The following is a 15970-nucleotide window of genomic DNA, read 5'->3' on the forward strand; positions in this document are numbered from 1 at the left end:
CTATTTAAGCTCTGGGGCGGCCATTTCGCGCCCTTTGGGGCGGCGATGCGTGAGGCGGCGCAAGGTGGGTGAGGGCGCGTTCGGCATCCGCCGCCATCCGCGGCGCTGGGGCGGCAGGAGTGAGAGACCCGGCTGAGGGGGGAAGAGTCGAGTCGTGCCCGCTCGTTCAGCGCCTCCGCCGCAGGGTCCCTCAGCGAGGAAGGGCCCGGGGCAGGCTGGCGGCCCGGCTCGGTCTGCCCCGGCGGGGTGTGTTGTCCTCGGGAACCGGCTGTGTGGCGGCACTTGGCGAGGGGTCTCCCTGGGAGCGGTGCCGGTGGGGTGTCCCCGACCTGTGGTAATGTGGTGGGTGCCCACGTCCAAAATGTCTGCCGCGGCGCCGGCCCCAGCGCGCTGCTGGCAGCCGAGGGGCGGCGAGCGGTGTGTCCAGCGCCTTTCCACCTGAGGAAGATGTTGGCTCATTGATGGCTCTTTTGGGAGAAGAGGAGTGATCAGTTACGTACGGGTTGTTTTTCTTCCCTAAGGGGTCTGTGTGGCGTGCCAGCTGTGAAGAGCAGAGCTGCAGTAGAGGCGGTGAATGGTGCTGAGCTGTTAACTGTAAGTACCAGCCATAGCCTGTAGAGTGCCGTTGTTGGCATGTGTTCCTGCTGTGATGTTAGGCTGTTCTGTTCCTGGGCGTTGTGTTTGTCAGGCCCTGGGTGATGTTAGCGGTGTGCTCGCAGTTCACCCAGGGCGTAGGTGCAGGTGTAGACTAAGTAAAACCTTAGGTTTGTTAACGCCTAGGTTACAGTGGCACTGCTTGATTTAGGGTGACCATCAATCGGTAGCTTCATTGTGTAGGCCTGGTTACTTTGTATAAACAATGCATGCCTCGCTAACGACTGTACCCTTGAAGAGGATCTGAAGACTGATAAAGAGGCAACATCCTGCCCCAGAAGGTGCCGAAAGCTGGATGATTGCCAAAGAAGCATGAAGTCAGTAAAATCTGCAGTAGTTGGGGGGAAGGTAAAGGTGGCAGGGGAAGATCTGTGACCACCGACTCAATTCAAGACCAAAAAGATTTGCCCTCCCCCGTAAGGAGCATGTGTGTCAATTTACGTAGTAAGGGAGACTAATTTAAATATAACTTAACCAGTAGCAGAAGGGATGGGGATTACTAACCAATGAGCCTAAATTTAGGTGGTTTTTTTACTAATCATGTAACAGGATAAACATATTGTAGTTCTTTGGTGTGGTGTGCTAGCTTTGTGGAATTACCACTCAGCACCCATCTTTGTGCAAACATGAAGTAAATAAATATCTCGGCTCTGTGTAAGATTGGCTTATTGCACACGGGGTACAAAACCCCACCTGTGGGACAACACAGGTTGCTGTCAAAAATCACCTTTCCTCACAGCAAAGGGTAGATTGGACTCCTGTGCTGCTATTTTAAGTGCATTAGGGTGAGTTTAAGGTCTAGTGTACCTCTAAGACTGCATTTAATGCAATTTTGGAATGAAATATTTTCATTTTGAAAAATGCGATGGGGTAGGTTTTATCTTGAACAGTTAGTGATGCAGAAAGTCATCTAAATGTAGATTGCTTAAAAATCAGTCACTGATGTATGGCTGCAGCAGATTTGTGATATTTTCTCTTTGTTCTGAGAACAACTTTGAGGTATCTGTAGCTGTATGGATTAGAGTAGAAATGGAACTTAAATACTGTAAGCAATTATGGCTGCTCATGTTCTATAGCCATTTGTTCTGACCTGCTATTCTTATTGTTTACTGCTAGTCTATATACATCCACTGTATTTTCAGACTTCTCAATTTGCTGTTGCATATGTATGTCTTCCCATGCTTTTGGGAAGCCTTCTTCCTGAATCCGCAGTAATCTGTACTCTGAAACATGAAACTGTTATCTAGACGATAGCAGGTTATCCAAGGACATTAGATGAGTTCTGCTATAGTGTCTTCATATGCTAAATTGTGTGTAACTACATTTGAAATATTAATGGGTATGATGATGGGTTTGTGAAACTGTAAAAATCACAGTAAAATTACAAAGATACAGATCTGTAGGGCTAGTAAATGACTAACAAGCGGGTAAAATAACTTGAGGCTATTACATAGGAAGGACAGGTTCCTCAGTCCGTTTTGTATAGACTTGGGCAGCTGAGGGGGTGGTTTGGGTTGTATTGCAGATTCAACTGAAAATTAAAATTTTGTTTGTGGGTCTAGTCTCCATGTCAGTTGATAACCAGTGAACAAAGGGTTGATAGATTGTTAGAGCAGGAGTTTTTAAGTATCATGTAGCTAGCAAAAGAAAAGAGGGAAGATGGCATTGCTTCTGATGGTGACAGTGTCTTGGATTAGTTTAAAAAGGCTGTAAATGACAGTGAAGTGGGTATTTGTATATGACTTAAAACTGCAATTATCTTTACAAGTATAAGAAGCTGTTGGCTACACGTGTGTGTGCTTATTTAAGGGAAAACTTACTCCTAGTAGGGAGAGAGTTAAAACATTCAGAACTCATCTCTACAAGTTTATGAGCAATCTGATGCAACTCTGAAGTTAGCCTTGCTTTGAGCAGGAGTTGGACCAAAAGAGCTGTAAAAAGCCCTTTTGACCTAAATTATGCTATGAATATCTTGAGATAAGTGGCTGCAACTTAACTGTTACTCTGAAAGTTGATTCATTTGCTCGTGGTTCATAGGAAAATCTATGTTGAAGTTTGCTCAAGATTGTTCTTGTAAGTTTACCCTATTAGGTGGAGTGGTGTAAGGCTTGTTACCTGATTAACGTAGAATTTTCTTAAATTTCTTGAATTCTCATTGATTTTTAGGGCAAACAGAAACATGACTGATACAGATGAATCCCAGGCTTCTGCCTCTGATTACCCTGATGCCCAAGAGCTAATATGCAGTTCGCAGAAGGAACCATATAAGGTACATGCATGTGAAAAAAATACACGAATGGAGTGTTCACGTTCAAGGCAGAAGAATGCTGTTCCTGAGGAGTCTTCAGATGAGCTTAACCGTATATGTAAATCATCAGCTGCTTCAGCTGAGATTTTACTGGACAGCAGTGATTCAGAAATGTGAGTTTTTCTCTCTAGTTTGGATTTTTTCCTGTGAAGAACCTGTGTCATGTATCATAAAAATACATGTGCTTTTGGAAGTAAATATTTTTTTTTCTTCTTCAGTGATCTCTCTGCTGCTAGTGGCAGTGAGTACCATCCTAAGTGCTCCGTTGCACCTTCAAAGCAAAAAAGGACATCTCAATCTTCAAGGCAACAAGCTGAATCTGTTGCAGGAGTTCCTGACAATGAAAGCTCTTCAGATTCTTCTCTGTCCCCTGCAAGTCCAGTGAAATCATCGGAAACTTCCAAGAAGAAGTCGAAACTAAACTTGAAGGCCATATTTGCCTATCACTTCAGGGGAAAGAAGTTTAAGGCTGCTGCACACCGAAAATACAAGGGTGGCTCAGGGAAGAAGAAGAAGAAAAAGTATGAGAGCACAGGGATGCCTACGGGGAGGCCACCACTGACAGCCTCACCACAAGAGCAAAAGAGAAGGCTTCTAGACAGAGGTTTTCAATTCCCTTTTGTTGAAAAACATTATGGGATGAAACATATTCCCTTAAAGATGGTTCTTGGCTATGAGGTGAGCCCTCTGTTTTGTGGGATAAATGTATTTTTTCTTTATTTAGCCAATTTAAGTTCACTATTTTTAGACTATCTTTTGCTTCTACCTGATGTGCTACAATAAAACAAGGAAACAGTTTTTACTTATGTTAAAGAGGACAATTGATGTTGTCTGTTTATTTAATATCCTTAAGACAAACACAGCTAAAATACAGGTGTCAATATAATATTACAGTTAAGTATACAAATGCTTTATAGTGGTATTTTTAAGATCTCACATGATGTATTTTTATTTCAGCAAGCAGCTACGAAGGGATATTTCCAGTACATTGAAGTGCTAAAATATGAGGAACATCTTAAAAAAGCTTTAAAAGCCCTTCAGGCTAGTGAAGACTTAGAAAGAGAATGTCTGGCGGTACGAAAACACAAATACTTAGATGATGAGGGCCCCATTTCCCCTATTCAGGAGATGAAGTAAGTTCATCTTTATATTTTTAGGTGGTATAAAACTTGCTTTTTTGTTCTTGACTAGGAAAGAAATTTGTGTGTATAGAGGTAGATGCAAGACACCCCACCTCCCCAGCTCTTGGTCACCCCCAGCCTGTTCGCTGGCATGGGGAGGGCATCAATGCTGCTTTAGTTGTAAATCCAAAACAGCACTATACAGGCTGCTATGAAGAAAGCTAACTACATCCCAGCTGCACCAGTACAATCAGCTATTCTTACAGTTGAGGAATTCAGGAGGTAGTACAGTTGCTTGTAGTAGCATGTGATTTTGTGACAGAGTTGTAGGTGTACCAAGTTCAGTTCCTATCCTGGCCTTTTAACCTGTATCAGCATTGTGTAATCTAAATGTGAATATCTGCTTATGAAAGCGTTCTTTATTTTGGGAACAAAATGCTCAGCCATTTGGAATTCTGTGCCTGTAAATGTGACTTGGAACTTCTCAAAGAATGAGATAGTTTTAATCTGAAGACTGAGCATTGTTTCAAGTGTCAAGAGACATTGTACAGTCTCATTAAAATGATGTGGTAGACTTTTTTTTTAAAAAAAAGGTATTTCCTGAAATTAGTTCCTCTATAGTTACCCCAAATAAAGAAGTGTAGTGTTTATGGCAAAGACTAAAGGATATTTTTAAATTTCCTTTTTACTTTATTAAGCATTGAAGTATCATCTTAGGTTGGTCTTTTTGGTTAGTTAACTTAATCAGTAAATCAGTAAGAATACTTAATGTTGTAAATATACACAGCACCTTAAAACTGGAAAGCCTACAAGACAATGCAAAGGTACAAAGCTGTCTTTCAGCTATTGTTCACTTTACTAATCACTTACAGGGCTAGTTTATACCAGTTGAAGTATTGGGGTGATCCTGTAAAATAAGTAACAATAATTAGTTTGCTCTCTTACAAAAGAGCAGAAGCAGCAAAGTTCTGTAGAATAAATGAAAGTCAGCTCATCCAGACACTCAATTCTTTATCTGAAATGAGTACTAGAAGACTTTCTAGGTTTTGGAACCAGTTGTCCCTGTGCCACTTGTTAAAAGCATAGTATTAAAATGGTTTTCATCTCTTTATAGGGAGTCCTATCTTGAGAGAAACCTGTGGATGATAATGGAATTTAATTTCATACTTGTGTTTCATGGCAGTGTGGAGATAATATTTCTCAGTTACAATATCAGGAAGAAAGTTGTGTACTCTTGTTAGCTGAGGCCTATCCTCTTCCTTTCTTGATTGTATTATGCTTGTTTTCTAACTTGCTGACTTTATAGCCTGTTTGTTGGTGTAATTCTAAATTTCTCAATACTACTGTTGATGTCTGCTACTAAATCTTTGTTCTGCTGCGAAGCACTGCTTCTGTCCTGCCAGTGTTGCTAGTTAGGATGTAATTCTGCTGTCCGAAACTTATTTGAGAACAACCTTATGTAGAAGTAGTATTATCTTACACCTACAAGCTGTAGCACTTCCATACATGTTAAGAGAAACCAGGGGTTGTGGTAGGAAAATAGTTTCCACATTTTAGGCTACTATAAAAGTACAGAGTTTTATTTGAATTTTTATATTTTCAGTGATGATGATGGTGATGACAGCTTGAATTCTGATAATCAAGAAGTCCTTGATGCCAGAGTAGTGGTGAGTAAATACTCTGTAACTTCAAAAACTCTCTGACCTTCCTTCTCTTCTGAGGTTAAAGAATTAGTAGATAATGTTTTGAGTACTTAATTCTTGAGCTTGGTTTCAGAGTTAACTGTGTGATACATGTGAATCCTGATCTGTAATGCAGAAGGAAGTTGTTTTGAGAATCCACACTGAAATAATGCTGAAATGTATGGGAATTCTGGAGTTCTCTGAAGAGTTCTTAAATTTGCAAAGTTACTACCAAAATCTTACCTTTTAAGTATCTGAAAACTAGACTTGTGAATACTTCTTTCTGTCTTCCATTTTCTTAGGAGAACAGCTCTTTCATTATAAGCAGCAAAATTCCCAGTAAGAAAAAAACAAAGCCAGAAACGAAATGTGCGAAGTCAACTGAAGTGATCGAAGTAGAGGAGGAAGAAGAGTAGGCTGCTGAGAACTCTGGGCTTCTGCAAGGTTCACCTCAGTGAACAGAAAACTGAGAATTGAGGTGGCAGTTGTCACTCTTCAGATACCTTTTTCATGGCCTACATGGTTTAAAACATTGTCCTGAAGTCAATGTTGAGCTATCAACCAAGTACCTAGTCAGATTTTGTTTAAGGTGAGTATATTGGGCTTGTGTCCGAGACCATTACAAAACAAGTATAATGACTTTTTGCTAAGCTTTTGAGCGTATTCTGTGCTGTCCTGTGTCGAGTGTTTAATATCCTTAATTCAGTTGCTGATAATCGTGCTGAAATGCTAGCTTCTGCAACTTTACTTCTGTTAACCAATGGATCAGAGAATTCATGTAATTCAGAACAGCAAAACAAGTTCCAAATATTGTAGCATAGCAGCAGCACAGTATAGAAAAGTGTATGCATTTGCATACGTATATATATACACTCAAGTTACAAAGGGCAATTTGGATGCCTTTCTTTCATGACTTTTTTTGTGAATGATACTTAGATTATTTTTTTGTGTCTTAAGGAAGTGCAGGTTATGCTTTGAAATACTTCGAGAGCTAAGTAAGGGTAGAAGACAGAATTGAAGCTTAATGCAAATCAAGTGTCAACAGTAAAAATCCAAAAGTGGTTAGTCAACTTAGACAAGTCTATTGCAAAATATGGTTAATGCCTTTGAATGATGATAAAATCAATTTGTATGATCGAGGTTGTCTATTCCATGTGGAATAACTCTTCAGAAAACTAATTTTCTGCTCCTGAATCTAATACAATAATCTGACGTTATAAATTATCTTAAAAATAGCTGTTGCAGCACAGTGAATCTTGGATTAAAAGATTCTTTTTCCCCTCTTGCCTTCCTCTGTCTAGAATGGGTTCTGATTTTAACACGACTAAGCAGAAGATGAAAGCTCTTAATAATGACAGCACCTTACAAGCATTGCCCCAATTGCAATACCTTTCTCAAAGGTGTCTTAGTTGGAAACATGACTAGTGAATGTTTGGGAATGGTCTGAATATGGCTAACTCCTAGATGACAAGGCTGTCTTGGTAGCAGTAGAAGTAAAAAATTGTTTAAAAAGTTTACTTGTGAATGAACAAGATTTAAAAACCAAAGGGTGATCTGCCTCACTCAAATACTCTTTAATAACCAAATTGCTGTCAGCAACAAACTAACAGCTGTTCAGCAGGTAAAAGTAGTCTGTGCTGAACAGGGATGTTGTCAGAAAAAGACTTAATATCTACTGGTTTAATTTCCTTCAAAATGTAATTGGCAGCCTGAGGAGATTTACAGTAGGTGCTCAGTGCAATGAGAGCAGGTCAAGTTGCAATTCCTTGTATGCTTGAATTAAGGTCCCAGATCTTTGTAAAGGAAGTTCGGAGTTTCCCGGTTGCAACTTGATAGTTCTAGGGAGTAAGGCTGTAAAAATTACTCTTCAGTAGTTGAAGATCACAATTAATATTGGTCCAAAATTAATGGCTAAATGTAACTCTTTCAGGCATCTACCTGAGAAATACTCTCTGGCTTGAAAGACTCATCCTGGATCTAGGAGTGGGGTTCTTGCTTGGTAAGGCATAGCGAGGTGGTATGTGGAGTCCTGCTCATTCTGCAGTTCATGTGATGAATTTTTCTGTTCAACTGCTGAGTGACTCAGAAATGAACTAAATTTCAATTCTGATTAGAACTGGATAAATACACATGAAAATCAAGCTTATTACAACTGTTAAATTGATTGCTGAAGCCCAGCTTTTGGCTTTAGGAATCTTAGGTTATTTGACCACATCTGATAGTTCTTATTCCTTTGTTGTTTTTTTTTTCTTCTAGTTTGTTGCTTTTGGAAGACAAAATGCCACTCAGTTTTCTTGAGGTGCAAGGTAAGCTGCTGCTTGGTTTTCAGTTCTGGTTTTTTGAGGTAGCTTTTTTGCTTTACTTCACAAAATGTTTTGAAAAAAACAGTATTCTGTAGTTAAAGTGAATACGTTAGTGTTGCACAGCTGTGTAACTTTTCTGTGTGAGGCTTCCGAGGTACTGAGTGCAACATCTCTTATCAGTCTGACCAAAATTAGAGCCTGTAGTCTCTGCTTGAATGAAAACTGAAACTTTGAGTTCTTGAATACCTGTATATTAAATACAGTTTTTGTTAGGAGTTTTATATACAGAAATACTTTGTTTCTACCTGATGTTGAATGCTGCAGTGCAACTTAATGTATGTGATTTGGTTGCAACACTACCTGGGATTTCACCTGCTGAAGATGTTTGAGAACTACTGTACACTTTTGTCTCCTGGTGGTGCCCCACCCATGCTTTCTGTACTGGGGTGTATTGTACAGCTGCAGCTTCTGATTGCTTCCCTGTGGTAAAATTTCATCTTGATGCATGTCCCGTGCAAGAACAGGCAGGACAGCAGAAAGAAGCTGGTAATCTTGCACATATGTATTGCTAAATCTATGAAACTTCTTACTGTGGGATGTTACCAAGTTTGTTTGGCTTCAGGAGAGTCTAGGAAATTGGATGGAAGAAAACACCATGTAAGATAACCAGATAGGAAAATATCTTTAACGTGGGAAGCCCTGAGCTAAAGCTGGGCAAGTAATGAAACTTTCAAGAACATACTTAAGAGCGTCGGATCGAGGCATCTTGTTTTGGCCGTAGCTGCTGTGAGGGTACTGGACTAGAAAACATCGGTTTGATACAGCATAAATTGTTCTTATGTCAGCATATCTGGTACTGAACTCCTTGTTGCAGTTACCTTAGTCCAAAGTATACCTGACTCTAAAAATAGAAACCAGTAGTGGAAGGTGACAGTTATTAATTTTAAGTATATAGTAGACTGAGAAATAACTTGATTTTTGTGTACTGTTCAAATGCTGCTTCAAAAATACTGAAAAATAAGATGAAAGTTGATGCAGTCACTCTGTTACAGCACGTGTTCAGTTTTTGTCTGTTGCTGTAGACAAAAACCTGGAACCTAGTGCTTAGAAAAAACCCTTCTTTTGCAACCCACAGCTGATGAACATATTAGTTGTGTTACTTATATGAAGGGACAATATTCGCGTATATTCAAACAGCAATTAATTCAAATACTGATGAATGTAGGGAATGAGTGTCATGTTCCTGATTTGCAGAAGTGTAGTTCAGTTATATCAATTTCTTTCCAGATGCTGCAGCTGAACACGCCAGCTCTGCAGCAGTGAGCAGTTGTAACTTTGCTTGAATGCTTATGGCTGTTTGCTGGCCTTCTGATGTACAAGTATTACTTCAGTGGACATTTGTGGAACATGTTAGCAAAAGATGTAAGCTTTGTGTTTCCTTACTATTTCCCACAACAAGTAATCTGTAATTTGTGCACTGTATGGTATCTGCACCCAGCAGTGTCTTCCTGATGGGGTGTTCAAAAAGCAGTGCTACAGTATTTCAGCAGCTGGCATCGTTGGTTTTCATGCAGATGTGCTGGTTAAACTTGGTATTTCTGTTGAAACAAGTAGATTGAAAGTTTCTTAGTGGGGAGCTTGTCAAATACAACATTGAAGAACTGTTAAGGGAGAAAAGTATAGTTAAATCAATGACCTTGCTGCAAAATATTTCTTCTTAAAGGGGCATTCCTGTGATGTCTGGAACACAGTGGCAAGTCTCTACTTCAGGGTAAGTATTGAGGAAATAGTGTTTTCCTAGGTGGAGGTAGCTGGATGAGGATCATAAAAGTTCAAGTCTTCAGCTTTCTGGCTGCCTTTTTACAAAGAAGCAGTATTCTATTTTGAAACACAAATCTAACTACCAGATGGCAGCTAGTGACATGTTTCTTTTAAAGTTAACTGGCTAGGCTTCAAAAATAGAAGCTATTCTGCAGACATTGTGAAGAGTTAATTGTTATGCCTCGTTATTCAGCAAATAGACACAACTCGCTGTGTGTCTGAATTGAAAAACGTGGCTAGAAGACTAACAGGTTATGCTTTCCTCACTGTAAAGTTAATTGCAGTGGTGACAATGAGACCTGTAACAGGTTTACTTAGTGGGACAATTATGCAAACATAGTTAAAAATGCAGCTACTGTAAAATCCCAAGGATTAGCTTGTTTTGATGTTTTTGAATTCAGCATCCTGCCTACTAAAGGAAGTAGGATTAGCAGGTAGAGGAAAAATATAGTCAGTGTCTTATTACAGTGTATTTGTAAGCTGTCTTAAAATGGTATCTCATATGTGTCTTCTTTACATCGCAGTATCAGCTGACTGTTGATTAACTCCCTTAGTTGTATCTTTTGTGCCATAGTCCTCCAATTTCTTAAATTGCAGATAGATTTTGTTGATAGTTGTGTGGCTGTGGCCCTGATTTCAAAAGAAATGCTTTGTTTTGGCATTAGCATTCAGGCCGCAAGCATCACTGGACTATAATCTGCCTGCTTCATATTCAGTATAAAAGTGCCTAAGTCTTAATATATTACTAAAATACTGAAGAAACTTGAAACTATTACTCAAATGCAACAATTTACTTCTTTTTAGGAAGTCCACGATAGCCCAGTCTGAACTAGCATCTTGGTAAGTTAGTGTGATATATTGTTTTTTAACCCTTGCCTGTTGCAGGCTAGCTGTCTTTCTTTAACTTGGTGAACTTGTTAAATTGCTAGTTTTTCTTAACTGAGAAGGGCCAGTGTTGCTTTAGAAAACATAAGAGCTTCTCTTCCCCCAAACTTGGGAATGCTGTGAGAGTTGTTGTGATGATTGGCAAAATGTTCAACTGCTCTGAAGAGAGTGAGTGAGAATAGCCTTTCTGAACAAATCTATTACAAGCAACCTTTTCATGTCACCTTATTCTGGGCATCTTGAGTATTTAACACGCATTGTTTTCCGTCAGCGAGTAAAGATCATGACTGTGTGACTTTCTTTTAAAAATAAACAAGAAATTAAGAAGAGCCATCAAATTAAATAGGATAATATTCAGGCATTATTAGTAGCTTTAAGTGTGATTCCAAATAGAGGCTATCAGGATTGCCTGTGGTAGTTAGAGCCACTTAAGTACTGAGTACCACTCTAGGTTCTGCTGGTTTGTATGCACATATATGTCAGTTTGTAACCGTATCTTGCTTTTTCAGGTGGTATGTAATTAGAGAAGATGAGACAAGAAATGCAGGATGCCATTTCACAGAAATCTGAAGTGCTTCCTAGGGTTAGTATGACATCTGAAGTTCTGCATATTCCTTAATGATTTAAGAGCTCTGGTTTTCAGTGGCTGGAAGTCTGTATGACATCAAGCTTACTGACTTGTGGAGGGTTTCAGGGAGTTGTTTCAACTGTATTTTAATCTAGCATTCACTCTAAGTGAAGAATTTATTTTAACTTTGATTTGTCCAAAGAACACTCACAAATTTCTCAGTCAAAAAGGAGGTGATCAGCTTAACTGCTTCAACTGATAGTATTACTTGTACAAGTAATTAATTTAACACTTAGCAGGAAAGTTATGTGGAGGATTCTGTTTGAGTACAATTTTGTAGTTAATTCCCTTTGTTCTTTGCCTTTCAGGTAACATTAACTTTTAACATTAAAACTGTTGCTAATATGAAGGAGTTACTTGATCTTCCCCAAATGATACCCCAAAGGTATCATTTACCTTCCTCCTTTTCCCAAATGTCTTGAAACAAGTAAAAAGATGCTTAAGGATCTATAAGAGATACCTTTCCAGTCTGGTTGATTATATATTGTAGTAATTTATAGTACCAGAAATGCTGAGGTCTATCCCGATAGGATCTCTTCTGTAGGTTCGTGTCGTTGGAAATGCCTCACAGAATAAACTTGTGGTTTCGCTTTCCCATTGAACTACCTGTTAGCTCTGTGGGATAAAACTGCAAGACAAATCTCTGCAGATGTAGCATCCTAGGGACTGTAATAATGCATTATGTTCTCCTTTAGGTACTGACTTACGCTTTTGGTACAAATGAAAAAAAAAATGCTCAAGTGGAAAAGCTTGGTAAGTGGCAAAAGACAGTGTGTTCTGGGACTTAAGGTGTAACTAACATGTTGAATTAATGGGCTGAACAGCCAGGTTTTTGTGTAGGTACCTGATTTCTAACACTGTTTCTTGTGGTTTGAGTTTTTTGGATGGCTTGAAACAGTCAACTTCCCTTCTGATCACAAAGGAGTGATGATGATTTCTTGTTTTGGTGGCTATAGGTAAGAAGAGACAGCACTGGTGTCTGTCTGAAGTTGAAGTAACTTCATAAACATGCTGCATTTTTGTTTTGTCAAAAAATGCTTGACAGTTTCATACTGAGCAGCAATATTTGGGTTATATCTTTTAAGTTTGGGTTTTAAAGAGTTTTCTGAGCAGTTCAGCCAGTTTACCTACTATACAATTAAAATTCCTGGCTTCTGTTGTATAGAATGTAGGGTCTAAAGTAAAACAAGCAAAATATTCTGGAAGAAGTATAAATCCTTTATGGTAGGGATATATGAAAACTTAGAGGAATTCTGAAGCTGCTGATCATATAAGGTGAAATTCATGGAGTCTGTTTTCCCTCTTAGTTGTATGGCAGCTTTTGTGAAATGAAGAGTGCATTAGTGTAGTTTATCACTGGGCACTAACTAGTGGATGCAAAAAGCTTGAATGTTAAGATGAGCAGTTGTGGGTGAAGAAGTACTGCAGCTGTTGCACTGTATGGTATCTGCACCCAGCAGCATTCTTCTGATGGGATGTTCAAAAAACAGTGCTACAGTAGTTCAGCGTTTGGCATCGTTGGTTTTCGTTCTGCTGTGTCTGTTAAACCTGGTATTTTGGCTGATACAGTCTTTGTCCTCTTCAGGGATTTGAATGTACTTGCTTTCTATTTTCATGTTCCAGTGTGAGCACTGGATAGTGGCCTCTGGAACTTGGCAAGTGCATTCAGTTTTTTCTTTTTAACAGGTGCTTTAAGGTACAGAACAAAGTGAACTTTGCTGTGTTAAAAGGATGAGCTGTGGAAGATGGTAACAACCTGTTTGATAGGTAAGTGCTGAGTTACTAGTCAGTTCAGATGGTTTCATGCTACTTTACAGTTTGTGTGTTAACTGGGTACGAGTCTATCTAGATCATTGAAACCTCAGTAAACTGTTCTAGAAAATTGTAGAAATAGTTGTGCAGTAGCAGAGATGACCAGGCAGTGATCACCCCAGATTTTGGCGGTATCTGAGCAGGTTGCTTATCTGTGAGTCATTCTTGTGTGTGTATATATACTTTAAATGGATGTCACAGTTCTGCAACAATTTGTAGAACTAGTTTCTGACTTAGACCGCTACTGGTTGTGAGGAATCCTTCTGTGCTTGGAGCTTTTAACAGATTTTAGGCTTGTTGGTTAGGCTTGGATTACATACTGGCATGATTGATTGGTGTGTAACAAGAAAGGATGGGAAACTCCAATACTGATTTAAGTTGGTGGTAACAGCAGTGAGAGGGGCATACCTGGTCATTACCAAGGCTGCTAGAATGTTGCTGTTTCTGGCAAGTGTGGACATGACCATAAAGCAAGTCCATCAGACTCTTGAATTGCCATATCATATGGTGCTAAGTCTGCTGGGAATAAAGGAATAAAGTGTAGGTATATGGCTGTATCCTTGGGCACCTCCAACACAAGCTACAGAGGAACAAAAGTTCTAGTTCGAACCTTTGTAACTTGGACTCCAGAAGCTGCTGTTAGGAGGATGGTTGTTGTGCACACTGAAACAAAAAAAGGGGAGACAAAAGGCTGCTCCATGCAATATACATCCAACTTCTATGTTAACTCTTCACTTAGACTAACCAAACCTGCCTGTTTAACCTACAGTGTCTGCTACCAAGTCCCTGCATGTCAGAGGGCTGAGAGACACCACCCGAGCACCACCAAAGGGAGTCTGAAGGTAAGAGTGCTTAGCAAAGTTGCTGGTACTAAAAAGAAATTCAAGGTCACTTCAAAGAGGGTTTGCATGGCGGAAAACCCAGCAGCTCTTAACGCAGTGACCGCATATTGAAATCCTCTGCAGGATGCTGTGGACACCTGGTGTGTGCTATGGTCTATTTGTGAGGAGATAGACCTTATGGAGTGAGGCCTCTTGGAGTGAAAAAGGGTATCTGCTGCCCTCATGTTTTTTGAGATGCTCATGTAGGGAAGAGGCTGCTCAGTTTCATTCTGAAATGAGTTGACTTGCAGCATGTGAAGGTGGAGAACAACAGGTTGATACAGTTGTGGCATGAGCAGTCTTGGAACTTAATTGCAGCTTGTATGTCCAGAGAAGGGCAATGAAGCTGATGAGGGGCCTGGAGCCCAAGTCTTATGAAGAGCGACTGAGGGAACTGGGGTTGTTCAGTCTGGAGAAAAGGAGGCTGAGGAGAGACCTTATCGCTCTCTACAACTACCTGAAAGGACAGTGTAGTGAGGTGGGGGTTGGTCTCTTCTCCCAAGGAACAAGTGATAGGGCAAGAAGAAATGGCCTCAAGCTGTGCCAGAGGAAGTTTAGATTGGGTATTATAAAAAATTTCTTCACTGAAAGCCTTGTCAAGCATTGGAACAGGCTGCCCAGGGAAGTGGTGTAGTCACCATCCCTGGAGGTATTGAACAGATGTGTAGATGTGGCACTTGGGGACGTGGTTTAGCGGTGGGCTTGGCAGTGTTAGGCTAATGGTTGGACCTGATGATATTAGGTCCTTTCAAACCTAAATGATTCTGTGATTCCTTTTCCCTTGGCAATGATACATTCCTAGAGCTGTGTGGAAGTCTTAGAGTGGATAATTCTGGAACAACTAGGTGAGGGAGAGGTGCAGGGTGGGAATGCTATGGGCACTCTTGAGTAGTTACAGGAAACAGAAAATTATGATATTTGGGGAGCTGGCAGTGGAAGTCATGCTTTTGCCCCATAACATTTCAGTAAAAGGGGGATATGCACATGTTCCCTGTGTTACTGCTTTTATACCAGCACCATGTCCTGAAACTAAATTGCTTCAGACTGGGGGAACCATGTTATGCCAAGTGTGAGGAAGACAACAGCATTCAAATGGCTTTTCTGTTGAGTAAAAGTGCTAATAGATGCTTTTCCTCTCTCAGGTCCTGGTGATGTTGCTGCAAGGAACTGCACAGCTCTTCCAAGAAAGAACCTTATCTATCTTGAGTGTTTACTGCAGTTAACTTAAAATTAAACATTCATTCTAACTTCCCTTGCTGCTTTGTAAATTGCAGTAGTGCATGTTGTTGGAAACCAGTTCAGAAGCACAGGGAGCCTTTACCCTTACCCCTTCAGTTGTGACTTGCCTGTTTTGCCCTCCTGGGAGATCTGGCAAAGCTGCCTGCTTTGTGTTGCAGAAGAGCTAACTCAGTAAGCTGAGTGTATCAAGTTGTGATTTGACTGGACAAGGCTTCACCACCTGTTTTCCCTCACTTCCTGTCACTGAACTTGACTGTACTAAAGCTCTGGAGAGGTAGTTGTTCTGTACAGAATGTCACAGTATTTAAATAAAACTGATCTCTGAAAGCTGCAGCCTGGGATTATTTCCTGTTGCTATACTGTAAGCAAGCAAAAGTGGTGTGTTCAAATCATGGCTGATGATCACCTGTGGCTCGCTGGTAGCAAAGTGTGGGCTTCAGCTCTTTCTTCCCTTCTGATCATAAGAAGAGTCACAGGTAAGAGCCTGAGCAGCCCTTCCAGAACCACCAGGGTGAAGATGAGAGAGACAATACATATTATACCTCTCATCTTGGCATTGCAAAAAGCTTCCACTTCACTCCATGGAATGACAAGCTGGTTTTGGCTTGTGCTTGTTACTTAGCAGGTGGTAACAAA

General features: G+C 40.2%; 1 protein-coding gene and 8 non-coding genes across 12 annotated transcripts; all 9 read left to right on the forward strand.

Annotated features, from left to right (window-relative positions):
• Positions 1–19: 19 nt before the first annotated feature.
• Positions 20–15667, forward strand: TAF1D (TATA-box binding protein associated factor, RNA polymerase I subunit D). Of its 4 annotated transcripts, XM_075050103.1 has the most exons (17): positions 20–64; positions 522–594; positions 2821–3075; positions 3181–3640; positions 3920–4095; positions 5687–5750; positions 6068–6354; positions 7696–7764; positions 8022–8071; positions 9356–9490; positions 9792–9839; positions 10694–10729; positions 11284–11357; positions 12098–12155; positions 13089–13169; positions 13984–14056; positions 15238–15667. In XM_075050103.1, exons 3-7 carry the CDS (start codon positions 2834–2836, stop codon positions 6179–6181), a joined length of 1056 nt encoding a protein of 351 aa, XP_074906204.1. In that variant the 5' UTR covers positions 20–64; positions 522–594; positions 2821–2833; the 3' UTR covers positions 6182–6354; positions 7696–7764; positions 8022–8071; positions 9356–9490; positions 9792–9839; positions 10694–10729; positions 11284–11357; positions 12098–12155; positions 13089–13169; positions 13984–14056; positions 15238–15667. The 4 variants fall into 4 exon arrangements, with proteins under 4 accessions (XP_074906204.1, XP_074906206.1, XP_074906205.1 ...); XM_075050105.1 differs by lacking the exon at positions 9356–9490; XM_075050104.1 differs by lacking the exon at positions 7696–7764.
• Positions 7809–7880, forward strand: LOC142041698 (small nucleolar RNA SNORD5). Its single transcript, XR_012653530.1, has one exon. It is a non-coding gene; the product is annotated as a small nucleolar RNA SNORD5 (small nucleolar RNA).
• LOC142041696 (small nucleolar RNA SNORA40) lies at positions 9119–9245 on the forward strand. Its single transcript, XR_012653528.1, has one exon. It is a non-coding gene; the product is annotated as a small nucleolar RNA SNORA40 (small nucleolar RNA).
• Positions 9542–9680, forward strand: LOC142041689 (small nucleolar RNA SNORA8). The gene has a single exon (XR_012653521.1). It is a non-coding gene; the product is annotated as a small nucleolar RNA SNORA8 (small nucleolar RNA).
• LOC142041692 (small nucleolar RNA SNORA1) lies at positions 10068–10199 on the forward strand. The gene has a single exon (XR_012653524.1). It is a non-coding gene; the product is annotated as a small nucleolar RNA SNORA1 (small nucleolar RNA).
• Positions 10899–10971, forward strand: LOC142041687 (small nucleolar RNA Z40). Its single transcript, XR_012653520.1, has one exon. It is a non-coding gene; the product is annotated as a small nucleolar RNA Z40 (small nucleolar RNA).
• Positions 11913–12043, forward strand: LOC142041693 (small nucleolar RNA SNORA18). Its single transcript, XR_012653525.1, has one exon. It is a non-coding gene; the product is annotated as a small nucleolar RNA SNORA18 (small nucleolar RNA).
• LOC142041690 (small nucleolar RNA SNORA8) lies at positions 12835–12973 on the forward strand. Its single transcript, XR_012653522.1, has one exon. It is a non-coding gene; the product is annotated as a small nucleolar RNA SNORA8 (small nucleolar RNA).
• Positions 14100–14229, forward strand: LOC142041691 (small nucleolar RNA SNORA25). Its single transcript, XR_012653523.1, has one exon. It is a non-coding gene; the product is annotated as a small nucleolar RNA SNORA25 (small nucleolar RNA).
• Positions 15668–15970: the final 303 nt, after the last annotated feature.

Source organism: Buteo buteo, chromosome 18, assembly GCF_964188355.1.
Source record: "Buteo buteo chromosome 18, bButBut1.hap1.1, whole genome shotgun sequence".
Classification (NCBI taxonomy): Eukaryota; Metazoa; Chordata; class Aves; order Accipitriformes; family Accipitridae; genus Buteo; species Buteo buteo.

Coding starts and splice junctions, on each gene's coding strand:
- TAF1D (XM_075050103.1), top strand. CDS start 2,834: ATGACTGATACAGATGAATCCCAGGCTTCTGCCTCTGATTACCCTGAT. Junction 3,076..3,180: donor GACAGCAGTGATTCAGAAAT/GTGAGTTTTTCT, acceptor TTTCTTCTTCAG/TGATCTCTCTGCTGCTAGTG. Junction 3,641..3,919: donor AGATGGTTCTTGGCTATGAG/GTGAGCCCTCTG, acceptor TTTTTATTTCAG/CAAGCAGCTACGAAGGGATA.